The sequence below is a fragment of the Eucalyptus grandis genome, chromosome 11, assembly GCF_016545825.1.
Source record: "Eucalyptus grandis isolate ANBG69807.140 chromosome 11, ASM1654582v1, whole genome shotgun sequence".
Taxonomy (NCBI): Eukaryota; Viridiplantae; Streptophyta; class Magnoliopsida; order Myrtales; family Myrtaceae; genus Eucalyptus; species Eucalyptus grandis.
In genome coordinates, this window is record NC_052622.1 from 43,038,923 (window position 1) to 43,055,539 (window position 16,617).

Sequence of the window (16,617 nt, forward strand, 5' to 3'; positions counted from 1 at the left end):
TTTGGGTTTCTATGCCTTTTTCGATGGCCGGCCATAGCCAGCCGGCTGGCGTCGCTTGCCACAGGCGAGGCCTGGCCGGGCGAGGAGCCTCGATGAGGGGAGCCCTCACCTAGGCACGGCCTGGCAAGGGTCACTTGGGCAAGGTCGACCTACGCCTAGGCTAGGGCAAGGGCCAGCCTCGCCAGAAGGGAAGCTCTCGCCGGGGCTTGCCTCGCCTAGGCGAGTGTCGGACTTGCCCAAGCCCGATCTAGCGAGGTTGGCCCTTGCCTAGGCCAGGGCAGCCTCGCTCGGTGTCGGCTGACCACGGGCAAAGGCCGACCTCACCAGATCAGATCTAGTTTGGGCATTGGTCGACCAAGGGCAAGGGCCGGCCTCACCAGATCAGATCTGATCTGGGTGAGGACGACACTCGCCTGGGTGAGGGCAAGCCCTGGCGAGGGCTCCCCTTGATGAGGCTCCTCACCCGCCGAGTCTCACCTGTGGCGGGCGAGGTCGGCTAGATGGTTGTGGCCAATGGCCGGCCATCGGAAAAGGCCAAGAAAGCCAAAAAGAAAAGAAAAAGAAGAAGAAGGAAAAAACAGAAAAAAATAACAATAATTCAATTTTTTTTTAAAAATATTAAAATATTATTAAAAATTGTCTATGTCAACACGAATCACCGGTGTCCACGTTAGTCCGGCCAAAATTGACTGAATGGACTGAATCGACAAGAAATGAAAATGTTTAGAACTAAATTGGTAAAGTTAAAATATTTATGACTGAATTGGTAAAAGTGCAATAAGTTTAGGACTTTTTGAATAATTTTTCCAATGATTAGCTGCTTTGACAAGTGAGTGTAACCTTCTCTTCTTCTTGAACCCTACTAATCTAGGCTAATTAGGTTCACATCAAAGAAAATATTTGGTAGTATTAAAGCGCCATGTAAGTGACTAATTCGGCGCTCATTTATACAGTCAGATCCATTTGCGACTTGGCATGTGGCAATTTCTGACAAGGGACCGTTAATTTTGGAAAAATTTAAACACCTGCAACAACGTCATCTCTCTTCAACCATCCTTTACGATCATGTCTAGTTTTAGAGAAAACATCCTCAAAAGGAGCTCAATTTTTAACAATCCATATTGTCACCTGATCACCGCGCTTTGACAACCTCCATTTTCACCTAGAAAACTGCCGCTTCGAAGACCATCTTCGCTGCAAAGACCTCCATAACTTTTGAGATTGAAGTATGTCGAGCGGGGTGAGCTCAATATTGAGTTTGATAGTGGTCCTCTCACTTAGTAGGTTGAAATTAGTCTGATTGGATTTTAGTGATGCGTGTGTAATAGTCTTACATTATTTTGTGCATGTACTGCTAGTAATTTTTCTGCCTGAATATTCGTTGGCGATTGAGATTAACAACAATCATGGAAAGAACAAAATCAGTGTCCAGAAACTTACAAGGACTATGTTGTTCCAATTTTTAACTACAAATTTTCTGCATGCACGCGCATTTGCATGAGCGCATGCGCTTGAAAGTCATGCTTGGGTATGTTAAAGTCTGAGTATGAGAGAGAGAGAGACAGACAGACAGAGAGTCTTGGAGCAACCACTAGTATTTGATGGCATCTCAGACATCAGTCTAGCACTCTGGCTCAAAGGGAAATACGGTTACATGTCTAGGGCGAAACCTCTTAACAACTTGAGAACAAGAAACACCCGCTTCTCAAGCAGTAACTTTTATCTTTTTGGCATAGAAAATCATTCTCCGTGACCCGACAGAAATGAAGATGCATCTTCCAGTAATCAGTTTAAAGCCCCAAGATGTCTCACCATGTCCTTTTGCATCATCATTAATGTTTGAGCAACTTCACAGCCTCAAAAACAGCAGAAAAGTCTAAATCACCCAGTCCCAGGCTCCTGGCCTTTTTGAAAGCCTACAAGCAGTGGAGATGACAATGTGAATTTATCTAAGATCACTTTGGACACGGTGCAATGAATATTCAAGTAAAAGAAAACGAAAGGGTAACAGAATATCAAAGCTTAATATATGTCTCAACATTGCCTGAAGAAGTGAAGGGCTATTCATACAGAATTAAAGTACGTTCAATCTAATCACTATGGAACCATTTATTTATCTCTTTAATCCCTACCCTGTTAGCATTAGCCAGAAAGTCATCGCCCTAAGAAATGCAGTACACGGACATAAAATGGAAGTAACAAAATCCTCAAGTTTCATTTGTTTTATAAGGATTTCTTTCTCTGTGGAGATAATGTCTTGCAGTTCATGACTATGACTTTTCAATTCATTGTGTACTTGAAAGTCAGTGTCATTTGGATTGGGAATGGCAAGCACCACCCCACAGTGGTTTTGATCCTATTCCTAGCAATAATTCAGTAACTTCTAATCAGAGTAGAGTATAAGACATTAATATAAGAAAACAACCTCATTGGAAGCAGCTGCGATTGGCATTGAAAGGGCATTTTCATCCCCAAGAGCAAGAGCCAGCCTCATGTCCTTCTGCTGATGTTTCAGAGGAAAGGCTGGTGCGTAATTGCTATTTATCATAGTGGGTCCTTTAAGTTTGAACATTGGGTTAGCGACTGCACCAAGATCCTGCCAAGAAAAGATTTTTATCAGCCATCCATGATTTAACTCAAGTAAATCCGAACAGGTTGATCATTGTCATACCAGCACGTCAAGAAGAGTATGAGGGTCCAATCCACTTCGGCTGGCCAGTTCAAGTCCCTCCGAAAATGCGTTCATCATGCTGCGACAATAAAAATACTCTGTGAGCCATAAAAATGCCAATGTACCATAACCAAATTTAAGAACGTAAATTTCATTTGGTAAATCTTGAATGAAACTGATTCAGTTCTGTGGGACCAGAACAAGTACAGAATTTAGCGTCTGATGAGTTTATAACGATAGCACGCGAGATTTAGATTAGGTGCAGACATGACAGCAGGGCCTGCAGTGGCTTCCGCTGCAGTCACAATGCTCTCATATCAGAGCCACAGAGATCATTTACTTGCCATTACCAAGAGCTGCTAGGACTTCCCGCACCCGGATATCTAGATTCTAATAGCAACTCAAGTTGACTTCCTAATTGCTATACCATCATAATTTGCTGATGCAGACAATGACACCCTTCTTCTTGATTGTCAAACTGATGGTTTTTTTATTCCCATTGCACAAAGAATGGTTTCTTTGAGGTTTGCAGATCAAAATGCGGTTGCAGTGTATTGGCTGCCTAAGCCTCAAGATCCATGCAAGTGGCTTACAGTGCAATGAGTTATTAATTATACATTAAGATTCAGGTTTATGCTAATCTAACATTACAGGATATTGCAGTCAAGATTATCTAGCATGGACCTGGGCCACGAGAACTTCCATGTAAGTTCCTGTTTCAGTATTCAGTTTTGTCTTTCACCTAATAAAAATTACAATGAGCTTCACCACTATCTACGTTGAACTTTTAGGGGCCGCAACTCTTCTAGTCTCAAAGTATCAAAAAGCTATGGGGATTCACCAATTGCAGATAGACAGAAACAAGTACCAGCCCATTATCATGTTCACTACAAGCTTCATTTTAGCTCCATTGCCAACTGGGCCCAGGAAGAAAGACTTCTTCCCCATGACATCGAAAGCTGGAACTGCTTGCTCAAACAATGCCTGCAAATACAAGGTCAAATGATAAACAAATGTTAGAGATTGAATGAAGAGGGATTCTTGCATTTTCATCCCGATGTTCTCACAGCGTAGTAGTCCATCTAATGACATGATATTTGCCAAGGACAAAGACACATCACCACTGTTAGAGCCTGAAATAAGTAGTTATTATTATTTTTCTCCAGAAATATCTTCTTGACACATTCTCTTTCTTAATATCTTACAGTTATCCTTGCAATATAGACTACGGATTCGGGAAAATGGCCAAAACCCTTTGAACGAAGGAATCCTGACTGACAAAATGCAGCGCTGGTGTAAACTCTCAGCAAAGGCCACTGGATAACCTACCAAAAAGATATAAGCCTTGACAAGACATCGAACAATCCATAACTCAAGGAATAGACTCATCCTCCTTGGAGGTTCACATGCATTATTGTCTCTTTGACCAGGAAGCTTTTGTCATAGATATGATCATTTAGAAAAGTTGTGACCTTGAGATTGTGCAGAAGTGGATGTAACTTATAGACAGGACCATAATAAGTCTTGGACCAAATATAGTGCTTTCATCTTTATCAAAACCATTGCCTTCAAGATTCAACTAGGACTTTACAGGGAATCAGCCAATGTGATACTCCTTTCCCAGCTAGCAGTTCAGCAGAAAACATTTTTGTCGTATGTGCAGCAGAAATTAGTCTCGGAGTGGCCACATGAACACAATTGATGAACTGGCTAACAGAAAAGATTAACCTCCATGTAGACCTAAGTTCAATTTGTCTTCATCGACCTGTTTCTATTGTCCATCAGATAGAAAAAAAATGTGCCAAAGAAAGCCAAAAAGGTACAGAGACAGAAAAATCATCATAGCACATGCCTTTTCTCCAGCTGCAAGTATAACTAATTGTCCATCTTCAGCAGGCTTCTTACTACCCGAGACAGGGGCTTCAAGGAAGTGACCGCCCTTCGATTGAATGACCTGGAAATTATCAGCAAAGAAGCTAAGCCACTCATGGCCAACACTCATTCTCTTCAAAGCATACTTCATGTGGAAAACTACTAGGAAATCTTGACAAAGATGATATGTAGAAAAAGGAGAGATATCATTGACACCAAGAGTCATACAGCTGGGTTACCAGTGAACGGACATTTTTTTGCTATTTTCCAATAAAAACACTGAGCCACCTGATATTTGTTAATAAGTCAAATCATCAATTCAGACCTCGCTTATCTTAATTGAAGTTTCGGCATCAACCGTCGACATGTCTACGTAACCTTTTCCAGCACAGACCTCCTCAAGAACACCGTCCTTGTCAAAAACCACCTAGCAGTCACCGGACAGACAATCGCAATTAGGATACAGAAAAACAAGCGGCAGGCAAAACCAAAGTATTAATTACCAACCGAAAGAGCAGCTGCAGGGTCAGATAACATTGCGATAGTATACTTGCACTTCTTGACTACTGCGGCTGGTGTTTCTCCAACTGAAGCACCATGCTCCACTAGTTCATCGCACTGAAACAGAAATGCATCAGAAGCGAAACAAGGACTGCATGAGAGTGCAACTCCCCAGTAAATTAATTTGATGAGATTTGGGAAATGTAAAGGCAGATGATGCTGGATGCATCATCCAGACATCATAAATCAATATGATAAGTGCAGATCCAATCAAGTCCGGTGGAGCCAACTTTCATCAGTTAACTTTCGACACTGATCCTCACATAAGCACCCTCATCTTTCAAGTTTCCCCATCCACTTACTAGATAAAGAACTAGAGCAAGACTTCAGCGGGGTAAGTGCAAAGATAAGATGATCATTTATACACATCATCTGTCGCCACTTTCCTTCATCCCACTGTTCTATCCTCACCCGTGATTGCAATTTACAAATGTTTACACATCTGCGAACCAATCAAATTATGTGAATCCATTCCGACCAGTGCAGTATATTCAATAATCAGCACAAAATCAAACACTCGGTAAATTTTTGGCGAAAAAAATCGATTTTTAGAAGCAATTAATTAAGCCTCATCTCTCTTCTATTAGACCGTTTGGTAAATTCGATTCCTTTTTATCCTTCTTTCTTTTATTCACCAGATTACACGATCAAACACTCAGTGAAGAGGACAGTGGCCATTCATCAGCCAGACGATATCGTCAGAAGTCTGGAGATACAATAAAGAGGACGATAAAACATCACCCAAGAACACAATTCGCAACAAAACGAGCTCCACATCAACGAAAGAATCACAAACACCATCCACCCAAAAACGAAATCACGATGAAGAGACGTGCAAGAACACATGAGAGAGAGTACCTTAGAGAGGGTCCTGTTCCAAACAGTGACCTTGAAGCCGTGCTTGAGCAGATTCATCGCCATGGCCTTCCCCATTATCCCCAATCCCAAGAACCCAACTTCCATCTTGCCCCTCTCTCTCTCTCTCTCTCTGTCTGTCTCTCTGTCTGTGGATGCTGCTGCTGATGAACCAAGAAACGGAGTTCTTGAAATCTGAGACTACGCCAGCAGCACCATGCCCACGAGCATTGCTTTTATTTCCCACTTCCCACCACAGAGCATTATAAAGTTAAAAAACAAATGTATTTTTCTGGGGATCGAAATCTAAGACAAAACTATCCTTGTCCCGACCAACTCAGCCCTATCCTCAATTAACACCCACGTTAGAGGTAAAGAATTGATTTTGAATCTATCAAGAAACAGTGCAACGTGAAATTTGGCAGTTTTTAACTTGACCCAGATGAAACGGATCGTTTCTGATTTCCTTCTCGATGTGACTTGCTTAATAGAATCAATTTGTCTTGTGTGAATAAGCGCATTAAAAAAAAGCAGCACCACAAGATTCCTCCTTGCATGACTGTTTTAGCATCGATGGAGCTCGATTATATTATCGAGACATTCCTAATTCGAGAATTGGAGGGTTATTCATTCAAATTATGCTAATTACCTGAAATTTGCAGCGCTTAAAGTTATCCTTACAGATTAAAAAACTTAGACTTAATCGGGTAAAATCTACAAAAATAAAACATTTGTACGATTATCATTGTCAATTTGTCATCATATGGTAATGTTACTGTTGTTTAGAAATATCTCTGGATGGGGCTTTTAATGAACGGATCAGATCGATCCACGTGGCGCTTGAACACGAGGATTGTTTTTCTCCGACTGTCCTGGAGCTCCGCTCGCTGATGGGAGGAGATTCGGGCCAGTCCAATAGCACTCCTCCACGCCGCTCTTCAGGCCCCCGCTAAAATGACGAAAGAGCCCTCCCATACCGTGGCCGCTACGGTCCTCGCAACGGATTCGTCGCGCCACGTCATCATCGGTATCACTGACCGAGACGACAAATTTGCCCTCGCCTTTTTTTGACTTGATAAAATAAAAAGACAAAATATCAACAAAAAATCAAACTTTGTCCAAATTGATAAATTTTTCTTAAATTTTTTTATAACATAAAAAATCTTAAACTTTATCAATTACAATACATTTATCTTAAATTTTTTTCGTGATATAAAAAATCATAAACTTATATTCGCGTGACATAGCATTTTGTCTTTTACTTTTTAAAAACAGAAAGAGAAAAAAAGACGAAAATGTCATTGACCATAAAATTTGGGATAAATACATCATGTTTAGTAAAGTTTGAGATTTTTTATGTCACAAAAATTTTTTTTGAGATAAATTTTTTACTCAGAACAAAGTTTGGGGTTTTATGGAATTAGTGAGTAGAGTTGGGTTTGAGTTGGGTAAGATTGAAAATGGTCCGGTTTCACTCCAAATTAGCTCATTTAACTTATTTTGCCCAACTATATGTGATACAAATTTAAACCTAAGTTCATTTCAGTCTACTTTACAGAGAAGATTGGAGTATCACTGTACAATGCCCAGAAGCCTCAAATTCTAAGCAATCAATGTGTATCAAACCAGATTTTGACCTAAACCCATAATCATTCCGGAGGAGCAAAAGAAAATAGAAAGACACAAACGACAGCCACAGCCAATGCAGTTAGATAGAGCCAATACAAACACCTACATTGAAAATTAGAGATGGCAAGGCCAAAAAATGGAGCTTAGGTAGGTGATGAAGAGTGCTAGAAAGATCGACTAAATAGAATGCAATTCCAACGTAAACATATACTGAGCCACAGGTCACGCAAATGGTGCGGAGGAAGAGGGAGAGAGAGAAATTCAGTTACAGGAAAAAGAAATTCGGTTGCTTTTCCGAAATTCATTACAATCTGCTTGGCACATCGTTCCAAGGGATCGAGTTAAAAGCAAGAGAGAGAAATAAGGCTTAGAGAGCTGAAAGAGTGACAGGCTTTTGCAAGTGGGTTGGGTCTAAATAAAGTCTAATTACTCCAAACCCACATATGACCCATTTTTCAAATTTTATGACCAATTTAAAGACTCGGCCAATTAAATATGAGTCACAAATGGGTCATAACCCATTTTGACAGTTCTACAACCAGTGATCACTTATCCGGTAGAATGATCTGATTGATGCATATTTAATCATCATTCTTTGAAGCTCGCAGAAAAGATGCAAGAAGATGGACTTTTGGTGCCTGTCAATCGATTGCATCGAAACAGGTTCAGAAAGAAACAGACCGAGAAGGACAAGTGAAAAGCAGCTCTTATATTGGACAAAAGATATCTTAAAACAGTTTCCAATCACCATGTAAAAGAAACTCAATTCAAAATGATTGCGCACACACAACAACAGACACAAGGACCTACTTCTACTCTCTGCGCGCGCATGCATACCACTTGCACAAAGGCAGTTAGTTGTACGAGCATGAGGCGGCCACAATGAGCTACTCAAAACGGTTAGCACTAATGCTATCAGGGAAGACAATAGTGGTAGTGGAAACCATATTCATATGCACGTGTGTTCAAGCAACGCATCCTAGTTTTGTTTTACAAATGGCGGTTAGCCAACTGGTGTACACAGTGTTTGCCACAATTCGCCAGTCTCTTGGAAGTGAAGGCTGTAATCGATTACGTCCACATCCAAAACCAATAACTTCATCTTTAGTACGGATGCAAAATCGCTACGCCTAGGGACCTGCATTTGCATTGCGCATTGCCTGGCGAAGTTCACCCAAGAAGTCCATCTGGGAACCAGGAGATCCAACACCTGATGGGGCTATTAACTGGACAAACAAAACCAGAAGCATGATGAGAGAGAGAGAGAGAGAGAGAGAGAGAGAGAGAGAGAGAGGGTTCTTTTGTTCTTTTTTCATCTAGGAAAGGGAATTCAGAAATGGAAACCTGATGAGGAAGTTTGGTGCTTCCAGAGTACATAACAGGTCTTTCTGAAACCACAGAACACAAAACGGAAAACCAGGTTAGTCGAGGACGATAACCTTACAAGCAGGACATCCTCACAGAGCTGCAACGCTGTTTGACTACACACTCAAAAAGAACCACGGTTCAATTCTCAGCAGGAAAACAATGATGCATCTTAAGCATGTAACGAAGAGAAACATGGAAGATCCAACAAAATACCACTACAAACTTATGACTGTTTAGTTCAGGATACCGAATTAAAGAAGTAAAGCATAAGTTCCTTAATATAGGGCTGTGACTCGACATCCCAATTAAGTCCTTCAAATTCTTTCTCTACGCCATAACGATCCAAAAGTTACATTGACCAGAGATATAACAGGTGAGACATGAAGGATCTTTATTCAAATTATTCCTTCATGTGATTCTCTCTTTGGCATCAATGCTCAAAAGGGAGCACAACTTATATATGCAGAAAACAAATCATAAAAGATCTCATTGATGCAGCAGCCCAAAGGTCACCATCACTCTTCCATAGGCAATCAAAAATGCAATCATCAGTTCTCAAAAGAATAAGACAATATTAAAGGCTAGGCATATTTCTTGCTGCAAGATTCTTTTCATATCAAGCCAAAAAGAAAAAGTTCATGCCCAATTACTGTTGACAGCATGCAATCTGATTTCACAGGAGAAGTAAATTAGTTAATCAACAAATTAGAAATAAGATGCCCATAGTCATATTCAATAGCAAAGGAGACTAAATCTGTTCAATGGAGCTGAAATATAGCCTGCATTGCCTAATATCTTTTTTGATATACGAGTTGTCCCCACACAATTTTACAGTTGAAAACATGCAATTTTGATGAAGATGGTGATGTCTTCCATCCATCAACACTCATATGAAATGCTTGAGTGAAAAGTAAAGAACTATTTTACGTACCAGATGAATCTATAGATAAATCATTGCATTTGTGAATTGTATCTTCCCAGCCTGAGATCAAAATTAACAGGTTAGGAAGCAATGACTTACAACGTAGAAGCAAAATCTTCTCCTACACATGCCAATTTGACTATTAAATGCCAAATAAATATGCTAAATGTGAACAGTACTCAAGTGCATAACTTTTTCTTCTTCTAGAACTCAAATGCATGCATTACCATGGAGAATGAGGAGACCTAGACAAAAGACTGAACCATCTACTTAACTCAAGTCAGTGCGACCTTGTGGATCTCTTAAAATAATGCAGTAATGTTATTTATTTATTTACATATAATGTTTCCAACCATGATTTTCTTCTGAACAATTCAATGTGCGAATGCTGACATTCCAGTGGATTATAAGCTTTATAGCTTTCACATGCTAGTTGACCAGACTCTAACATGAAAAGTCTGCATTTCACACAGGCACAGAAAATAACTGTCCAAATCCTAACAACCATACAAGGACTTTGAGTTCTCCAAATCAAAATTATCTAATTATCTACTTAACAGTATTTATAAATCCGAAATAATTTGAATTTGCAAAAGAAGAGACCTTTATAAACTCAAAATAATTTAGATCAGGACATCTCATTTCAAAAGCTGACTGTGTAACCCCAAGAGAGAAAACGAGTCTTCACATCAACAATGCTTCTTTGACGATCAATATTTTTAGGACATTCCTTTTTTAACATATCTCTAACAGACAAGGCAAATTAAATCCAGGCAGATTCCCCTTTCATACACGCACACCCCTAGAAAAGCAATGCAACAACAGGTAAGAATGACCATGAGCATGAGGACACCAATTTATATTTAAAAAATCACGGGATAAAAAGAATGATCTATAAACTACCAGAAAAAAAAAAAAAAAAACTGTATGAGAACGCCATACGTTTATTTAGAACCCGAGAAGCTTCGCTGGTAGAGCACCCTTCTAAGGGAATCAATGGCGAACGACGGTTTTCCTTGGGAAGGTTGCCACCCACTGCATCCCTCTGATCATTGATGGTGTTCCTTAAAGCAGCCGTGTGATTCTTCTCTCCATCACTTACACAAAAATTGTTTGGTCGATCAAGTTGCTCTATCAGAGCAAATGAAAGCACATTTTAGCACACCCCAGTACGATTGGTAATGTACAGTACACACTAAAAATAGGATACAGTACACACTAAAAATAGGAGGAGCATGCCAGCAAAATCCCAAGCCAACTACATTATCATGTGCCTAAAATAAATTTATTCACAATTTCTCACAGATTGCAGACCTACCGATTGAATCCTGAACCTAATCCCACCTCTCTCTCTCTCTCTCTACGGCTACACCAACCACAGAATTAGAGTGGCAGCAAAGTGATCAGTGAGTTGTCAAAGTGCAACCTTTCTATTTACGAGACAAGAAGCGCCCCTCAATCGACTAGTAAGACAGCATAAGACCATCACTCGTCCCCAATTTCCATCCTAATCGATTAATCGTCACTACAACTCTCACAACAGTCACCTTTCACCCTCTGAAATGACCCAAGAACCATAAGAGGCGAGACGTCTCTACAGAAACCAACGATTATCGTCGCCGCTTAGGTGAAGCAATAATAAAAGATCCCAAGCAAAACCCATCGCGCGAATCTGATGGAAACAGATGACGAGATAACTTAGAAGGCAAAACAGTTCGGACCTCCGGATTTGCGCCGGTTGAGGGAGCGATTCCTGCGAGTGCCACCGCTAGAGGCAGTTAATAAGAAAGCCGATCAAAAAGCCACGAGGCGGAATGCGGAAAAGGTAAAAAAAAAAAACCTCTGATTCGGAGGAGCGTAGCGCTTGAAGGGGGCGGCGGAGGGATCGGCTGCCGGAGCTGCTGGAGAAGGGTTCTCAGGCATCTTTCTCGCTGCCTTCGACGGAGCAGCAGCAGCAGCAGCAGCGGCCGCCGGCGATGGAGAAGTCGGAGCTCCGATCGGATGGATGGACCCGACTGAATCCGTCGTCGACAGCGTCGCTTCGCTTCTCTTGTCTTCGGATAAAGTCAACAAATATCCTGCTCGAGTCTTTTCGTTTTCTTTCCCTTTCGTAAAACTAAAAAGTGAAAAGGGAACAGTAGTTGATACGACGATGCGTTTTTGGGAAAATTTGAGAAAAAGACGAGAGTTTTCCTCTTTCCTATGGCCTTTTTTTTTTTTTTTTTTTGTTGTTGTTGGTGTAATCAGGGAAATGAGTTGATGTTTTTCTTCTCTTTTTGTTCTCTAAAAGCCTACAAGATCATCACGACACATGCTAAAATTGATGGAGAAATGACACGTATAAGGTCCTATCTTTTTCTTCTTCTTCTTCTTTTATACCTTTCTAGGAAAGAAAAACATTTTTCTACTCGTGCTTTAATTAAAAACATAACATTTTATCCAAAACTTAGCAGGAAAATAATTGAAAGAAGAATGAAGTTGGTTATTGTACTGAATGGAAGATTAAAGAATTTTTGCAACTGCACCTTTTACTGGGTAGTAGGTGGTATTCCTTTTTAAACTTTTTTTTTTTTGCCTAATTAGAAGTGTGGTTGCATTCCAAAAATCAGACAACAGTTAAATGAAAAGGCAAAAAGCAAGACAAAATTCAACATTGACTTAAATATGTAGATATACAAATAGATATACAGATGTGGAAATGAGCATGCATAATTTTTTATGACTTTATATTATTATATTGGATCAAATAAGAAAATGAACGATAACGATTAAACTATTCATTACTTTGTAAAATACTAAAAGAGAAGAATTTATTGCAAAAATAATCGATTCCTTTAGCCATCGGATTCTAAATTGAAAGAGATCGATCACTCTCTATCTCTTTGTAAAAAAATACTATTAACTAAGAACTTTACCTTTCATTTTATTTAAAAAATACATTTATATAAAATACTATACAATCTAATCAATAATATAATTTTTTTGGGGTCATACAATAATTTAAGTTAAAATGCATATATATATATATATATATATATATATATATATATATATATATTCCAAGAGGCGATAAAAATGCCAGACGAAAACACCGCCAAAATCCTCTCTCCAAAATCGAAGCCGAACCTCCGCGAACCGGGAACGGAAGACCGCCGAGCGATGCAGGACACGGCGGAGGAGCATCTCGATCGAGCCGCCGCCGCAGCCGCCGCGGAGACGGCGATCGCGAGGCGGCGGACGCCTCTGAAATCCCGCTCCGGCTTCAACGATCGCTCCGGTTGGAAGCACAAGGTTGAGATTCTTCTTAATCCGCAGTAGTCCCGGTCGCGTTTATGCTCCTGGGTATTCGTCGGATTCGCAGTCGGTTGCGTCGTCGACGCGCATTTTGTCTCCCCGATTGTTCCGGCGCGGGTGTTTCAGTGAATGGGTCGTTGAGAAATTGGCCGTTAATGCCGTGGTTCGTGTCGTGTGTAGCTCAGGGAGAATTGCTACCGGAGGGTCCGGGAGGATCGCGGCCGGCTGCTGTGGAAGATGAGATTGCCCGATTCCGAGCCCTGCACTAGCCAGGTTCGGTGATTTTCTCCACCTCTTTTCGAATGAATTCGAAGTCGTTTGTGTCGTTTGAGTTGTTTTTTTGACGAGGGAGTCCGCTCAAATGATCCTTCTTTTGGGTATCTTTTTCCACTTTTGATGGACTCTTTATTGAGTAAACTGCGTTGTCCGTGGTTCTCCATGCGTTTCGACTTGATTCGTAGCTAAGTGTAATGTTCTCTTTTTCTCAAAGTCCTGAAGTTGAACTGATCAAATAGGACGCAACGTGTAGAGATTTTTATAGGGTGGTGACTGCAGATTCAAATGATTGGCGAATATAAGTCCAGACGGCTTGGTCAATTATGTGGAGGAATTTAGGGGTTTACCGCATTCTGGAATTTATGCATTGATGGACTACTGCAAATTATGTGCGGACTAGTGTTTGGAATATTGCTAAATATGAGGAGTGGGAGAGTCTAGGTTCTTGCCTTGCCAACCAGAATTCCAGTAATCATGTCCAATGAGTTAAATATTTCCGCGTCAGAATTTCCTTGTCAAGCAGTGAACCAAGGATTGTGCATATGCTATGGGTCCTAATAAAGGATGTCCAGTAACCTTCATCTGATTGTTTGCCCCAGGTTGAGGGGTTGATGTTCCTAACTTGAAAGTGAAGGAACTCCCAGTAAAGTCTTATATGCATATTGCAGTAGTTCCCTGCCATAACAACCAAAGGAAGCCTGCTTAATTTCCCTTGTACCAGTTGCAGCTAACTCGTTTTCACTCGATGGGAAGCTAACTATCAAATCGAAAACAATGTTCATGCCTTTATAATAAGGGGGAAAAGAATGTTGTTTATCCAGTGGTTGTTCTTGCAGGAATATATAAAATCTGCTTTTAGGGACATTGTCTCTGATGAATTGAAGAAAATAAAAAGTACCTCAGTTGCTGACAGTCTAAAAACTGTGCATGGCGCCCATGAACAAGCTGATATGCTTTGGGAATATGATGGGCTTCATAATGCTTATCAAGGTGATTGCGAAGAGATATTGTTGGAAATGCAAAGGATATTTTACGAGGATCTTGATTCAGAGCAAAACAGAAAAGGTAATGCTCTTTAGCAAAATGAAGTTTCTTCAGAGCGCTGTCTGATCATTTAGATTATAACTTGAGAACAACACAAACTAAGAGGTAGAGAATTTTTGTCTTTTTAGATGCACTCCACAATTTAATGAGCTTGACTCTTTTGCACAGTTCTTTCCTCCGTTAATCATGTCAGACATTATCCTCTTAGGTCAAGTAGTTCTACTCCCTTGATTAGCTTCATCTGTCGCCCAATATATGGGTGCTTGACTCTGCAATTTGACTGCTGAACTTAAGTATTTCGTTCACCGTGCAGAGAGTGAAAGCTGTGTTGACAATTGGGAAGATGAAGAAGATGAGCTTTTGGCATGTGCGGTTTTTGAACACATGCAGTTGAATGAGGATGAGGTATAATTAGTGTGCTCAACGGTAGTGACGAGATTCATTAACTAATCTAGCTTACATGGAAAAGGGAAAGAAGCTTCTTGTAGAAAGTCTGTCATATATTCCTGAGTTGGTTTAGTTATCAATTTTATGCAAGCTAAATGCAGATACAATTATGTGTTTGTGTGAAAATAAAGCACTTAGAATTGTTGATTCATCTCTAGAGATGGCTTAGAACCAATAGTTTATTATCTAATGGATTTTTCTGTTCTAATGCTCCATCCAAGAGTCATAAGTATTTATCAAATCTGTTCCTATCTACAGAAGGCTGCTGGATCAAATGACGTCATTATTGTTTATTTTAAATTTTCAGATTGTGCTCTCTTTTTCTTCTTTAAGAATACTAATGTAAAACTCAACTTTCCTTTTTAAAAAAGAACTGTTCGAAGAGCTGTTAATATCTTTGCATTTTAGTCAGTGTGGCATGGCACTTTACTTATGATGTGGCAATATCATCATTGAATTCACGAAATTTGCAGACTTCTACACTAGTTATGACTTAGTTCTATTCTGAAGTCTTCTTTGTTACGTTTTTTGGCCTTAATTTGGAGATATGTGTTCCTAATCCTACATAACAATCGCTGGTGCTAGGTAAGCAAGAGGGTTTGGTGCCCAATTTGTAAGCAAGGAGAGTTGCAAGAGAACCATAGTCTGATTTATTGCACCCTCTGCAATCTGAAGCTCAACAAAGGCACTGAGGTCCTGGTCTCCTCCCCTGATCTTGGTATTTTAATATGTTATAATGCAAGTAGCTCGTATCATTTTCTAATGGTCGATGGTGTTGAAATATACTAGCCGACTGCGGTATGATTAGTGGATAATCATGGACAAATGTCTGAATGTTATGTTTAAACCTGCTCCTTCAATCACGATGAAAGATCATTTGTGTGCCTGTTCATGTCAAGTATACAATTGCCTAACGTGTTGAGCGATGGGGTGGTTGCTGATATCTTTACTCAGTTAAACTCAATTCACAATTACTTAGGAGCTGTACTACAGAGTATGGAGAGACGATTGCACTTAGTTCCTAAAACCCTAACTTATCTAATGACCATCTACTACCAATTCATTGATCCCACTAAATATGCTTCAATAGTTGATGACTCCAGAAATCATTGTGTTTCAGATTAACTTGGATTTGTTGAGGTTTCGGCTTGCAGAAGCTCATTCGGAACATCTTGATCGAGGTTGCAGATTAAAACCCAACTTCAGTGTCGAGACAATTATTGATCTCACAGCTTTGTATCTAGTCTGCTCTGGCTGTCAAACATTTGAGGTTGTCGTATAGCTTCTTTTCTTGCTAAAGCGTTTCTCTTTAAATTTTTGAGGACAAGATTTTTCTTTCGTGTAGAATTTATTTATGTCATAGAATTAGTTCATTGATTTGTGTTGGCTCCCACAAACTTTCTTGTAGAGGTACATAAGGTCATGTCCTTGCTAAGATTGGTTGACTGGATTATCTCTTCTTGCGACTCCCATCATCATATCTAAGGAGTAGAATTAGAGGCATATCATCCTTAAATTTTAACCAGTCTCTTGGACTATCATTGTTGCTGCTAGATGTTACTCCCTTCTAAAGATGTTATGGGAGGTAAATTCAACCAAATGCCTGTCAAAGTGTCAAGATCTGATGCTCTATGGTTGTTATGCCTCGACTTCTTTAGAAAAGGTCTCAGCCATTTAA

General features: G+C 40.1%; 3 protein-coding genes across 4 annotated transcripts; 1 reads left to right on the top strand and 2 right to left on the bottom strand.

Moving 5' to 3' along the window:
* Positions 1 to 1,579: 1,579 nt before the first annotated feature.
* Positions 1,580 to 6,282, bottom strand: LOC104425897 (glyoxylate/succinic semialdehyde reductase 1). Its single transcript, XM_018865377.2, has 8 exons — positions 5,963 to 6,282; positions 5,051 to 5,161; positions 4,869 to 4,970; positions 4,524 to 4,625; positions 3,540 to 3,655; positions 2,672 to 2,750; positions 2,426 to 2,596; positions 1,580 to 1,916 (listed from the first exon to the last, which is right to left on the bottom strand). Exons 1-8 carry the CDS (start codon positions 6,065 to 6,067, stop codon positions 1,833 to 1,835), a joined length of 870 nt encoding a protein of 289 aa, XP_018720922.2. The 5' UTR covers positions 6,068 to 6,282; the 3' UTR covers positions 1,580 to 1,832.
* Positions 6,283 to 8,276: 1,994 nt separating this feature from the next.
* On the bottom strand, positions 8,277 to 12,087 carry LOC104425898. 2 transcript variants are annotated; one of them, XR_005547662.1, is made up of 6 exons: positions 11,719 to 12,087; positions 11,600 to 11,631; positions 10,821 to 11,009; positions 9,888 to 9,938; positions 8,933 to 9,069; positions 8,277 to 8,814 (listed from the first exon to the last, which is right to left on the bottom strand). XR_005547662.1 is itself a non-coding variant. In XM_010038764.3 (6 exons), the coding sequence occupies exons 1-6, from the start codon at positions 11,799 to 11,801 to the stop codon at positions 8,719 to 8,721; spliced, it is 495 nt and encodes a 164-aa protein (XP_010037066.1). In that variant the 5' UTR covers positions 11,802 to 12,079; the 3' UTR covers positions 8,283 to 8,718. The 2 variants fall into 2 exon arrangements, 1 of the variants encoding a protein (XP_010037066.1); XM_010038764.3 differs by having other exon boundaries at positions 8,283 to 8,814; positions 8,933 to 8,976; positions 11,719 to 12,079.
* An 826-nt stretch (positions 12,088 to 12,913) lies between these two features.
* On the top strand, positions 12,914 to 16,409 carry LOC104425896. Its single transcript, XM_010038760.3, has 6 exons — positions 12,914 to 13,169; positions 13,353 to 13,445; positions 14,285 to 14,513; positions 14,806 to 14,897; positions 15,525 to 15,632; positions 16,060 to 16,409. The coding sequence occupies exons 1-6, from the start codon at positions 12,954 to 12,956 to the stop codon at positions 16,219 to 16,221; spliced, it is 900 nt and encodes a 299-aa protein (XP_010037062.2). The 5' UTR covers positions 12,914 to 12,953; the 3' UTR covers positions 16,222 to 16,409.
* Positions 16,410 to 16,617: the final 208 nt, after the last annotated feature.

Excerpts from the sequence above, each read along its gene's own strand:
- LOC104425897 (XM_018865377.2), bottom strand. The coding sequence starts at position 6,067 with ATGGAAGTTGGGTTCTTGGGATTGGGGATAATGGGGAAGGCCATGGCG. Across the intron at positions 5,162-5,962 it reads GGAACAGGACCCTCTCTAAG|TGCGATGAACTAGTGGAGCA; the intron begins GTACTCTCTCTC and ends TTTCTGTTTCAG. Across the intron at positions 2,597-2,671 it reads ATACTCTTCTTGACGTGCTG|GATCTTGGTGCAGTCGCTAA; the intron begins GTATGACAATGA and ends TTTTCTTGGCAG.
- LOC104425898 (XM_010038764.3), bottom strand. The coding sequence starts at position 11,801 with ATGCCTGAGAACCCTTCTCCAGCAGCTCCGGCAGCCGATCCCTCCGCC. Across the intron at positions 11,010-11,599 it reads CAACCGGCGCAAATCCGGAG|AGCAACTTGATCGACCAAAC; the intron begins GTCCGAACTGTT and ends TTGCTCTGATAG. Across the intron at positions 8,815-8,932 it reads GCACCAAACTTCCTCATCAG|TTAATAGCCCCATCAGGTGT; the intron begins GTTTCCATTTCT and ends TTGTTTGTCCAG.
- LOC104425896 (XM_010038760.3), top strand. The coding sequence starts at position 12,954 with ATGCCAGACGAAAACACCGCCAAAATCCTCTCTCCAAAATCGAAGCCG. Across the intron at positions 13,170-13,352 it reads GCTCCGGTTGGAAGCACAAG|CTCAGGGAGAATTGCTACCG; the intron begins GTTGAGATTCTT and ends TGTCGTGTGTAG. Across the intron at positions 13,446-14,284 it reads CCGAGCCCTGCACTAGCCAG|GAATATATAAAATCTGCTTT; the intron begins GTTCGGTGATTT and ends TTGTTCTTGCAG.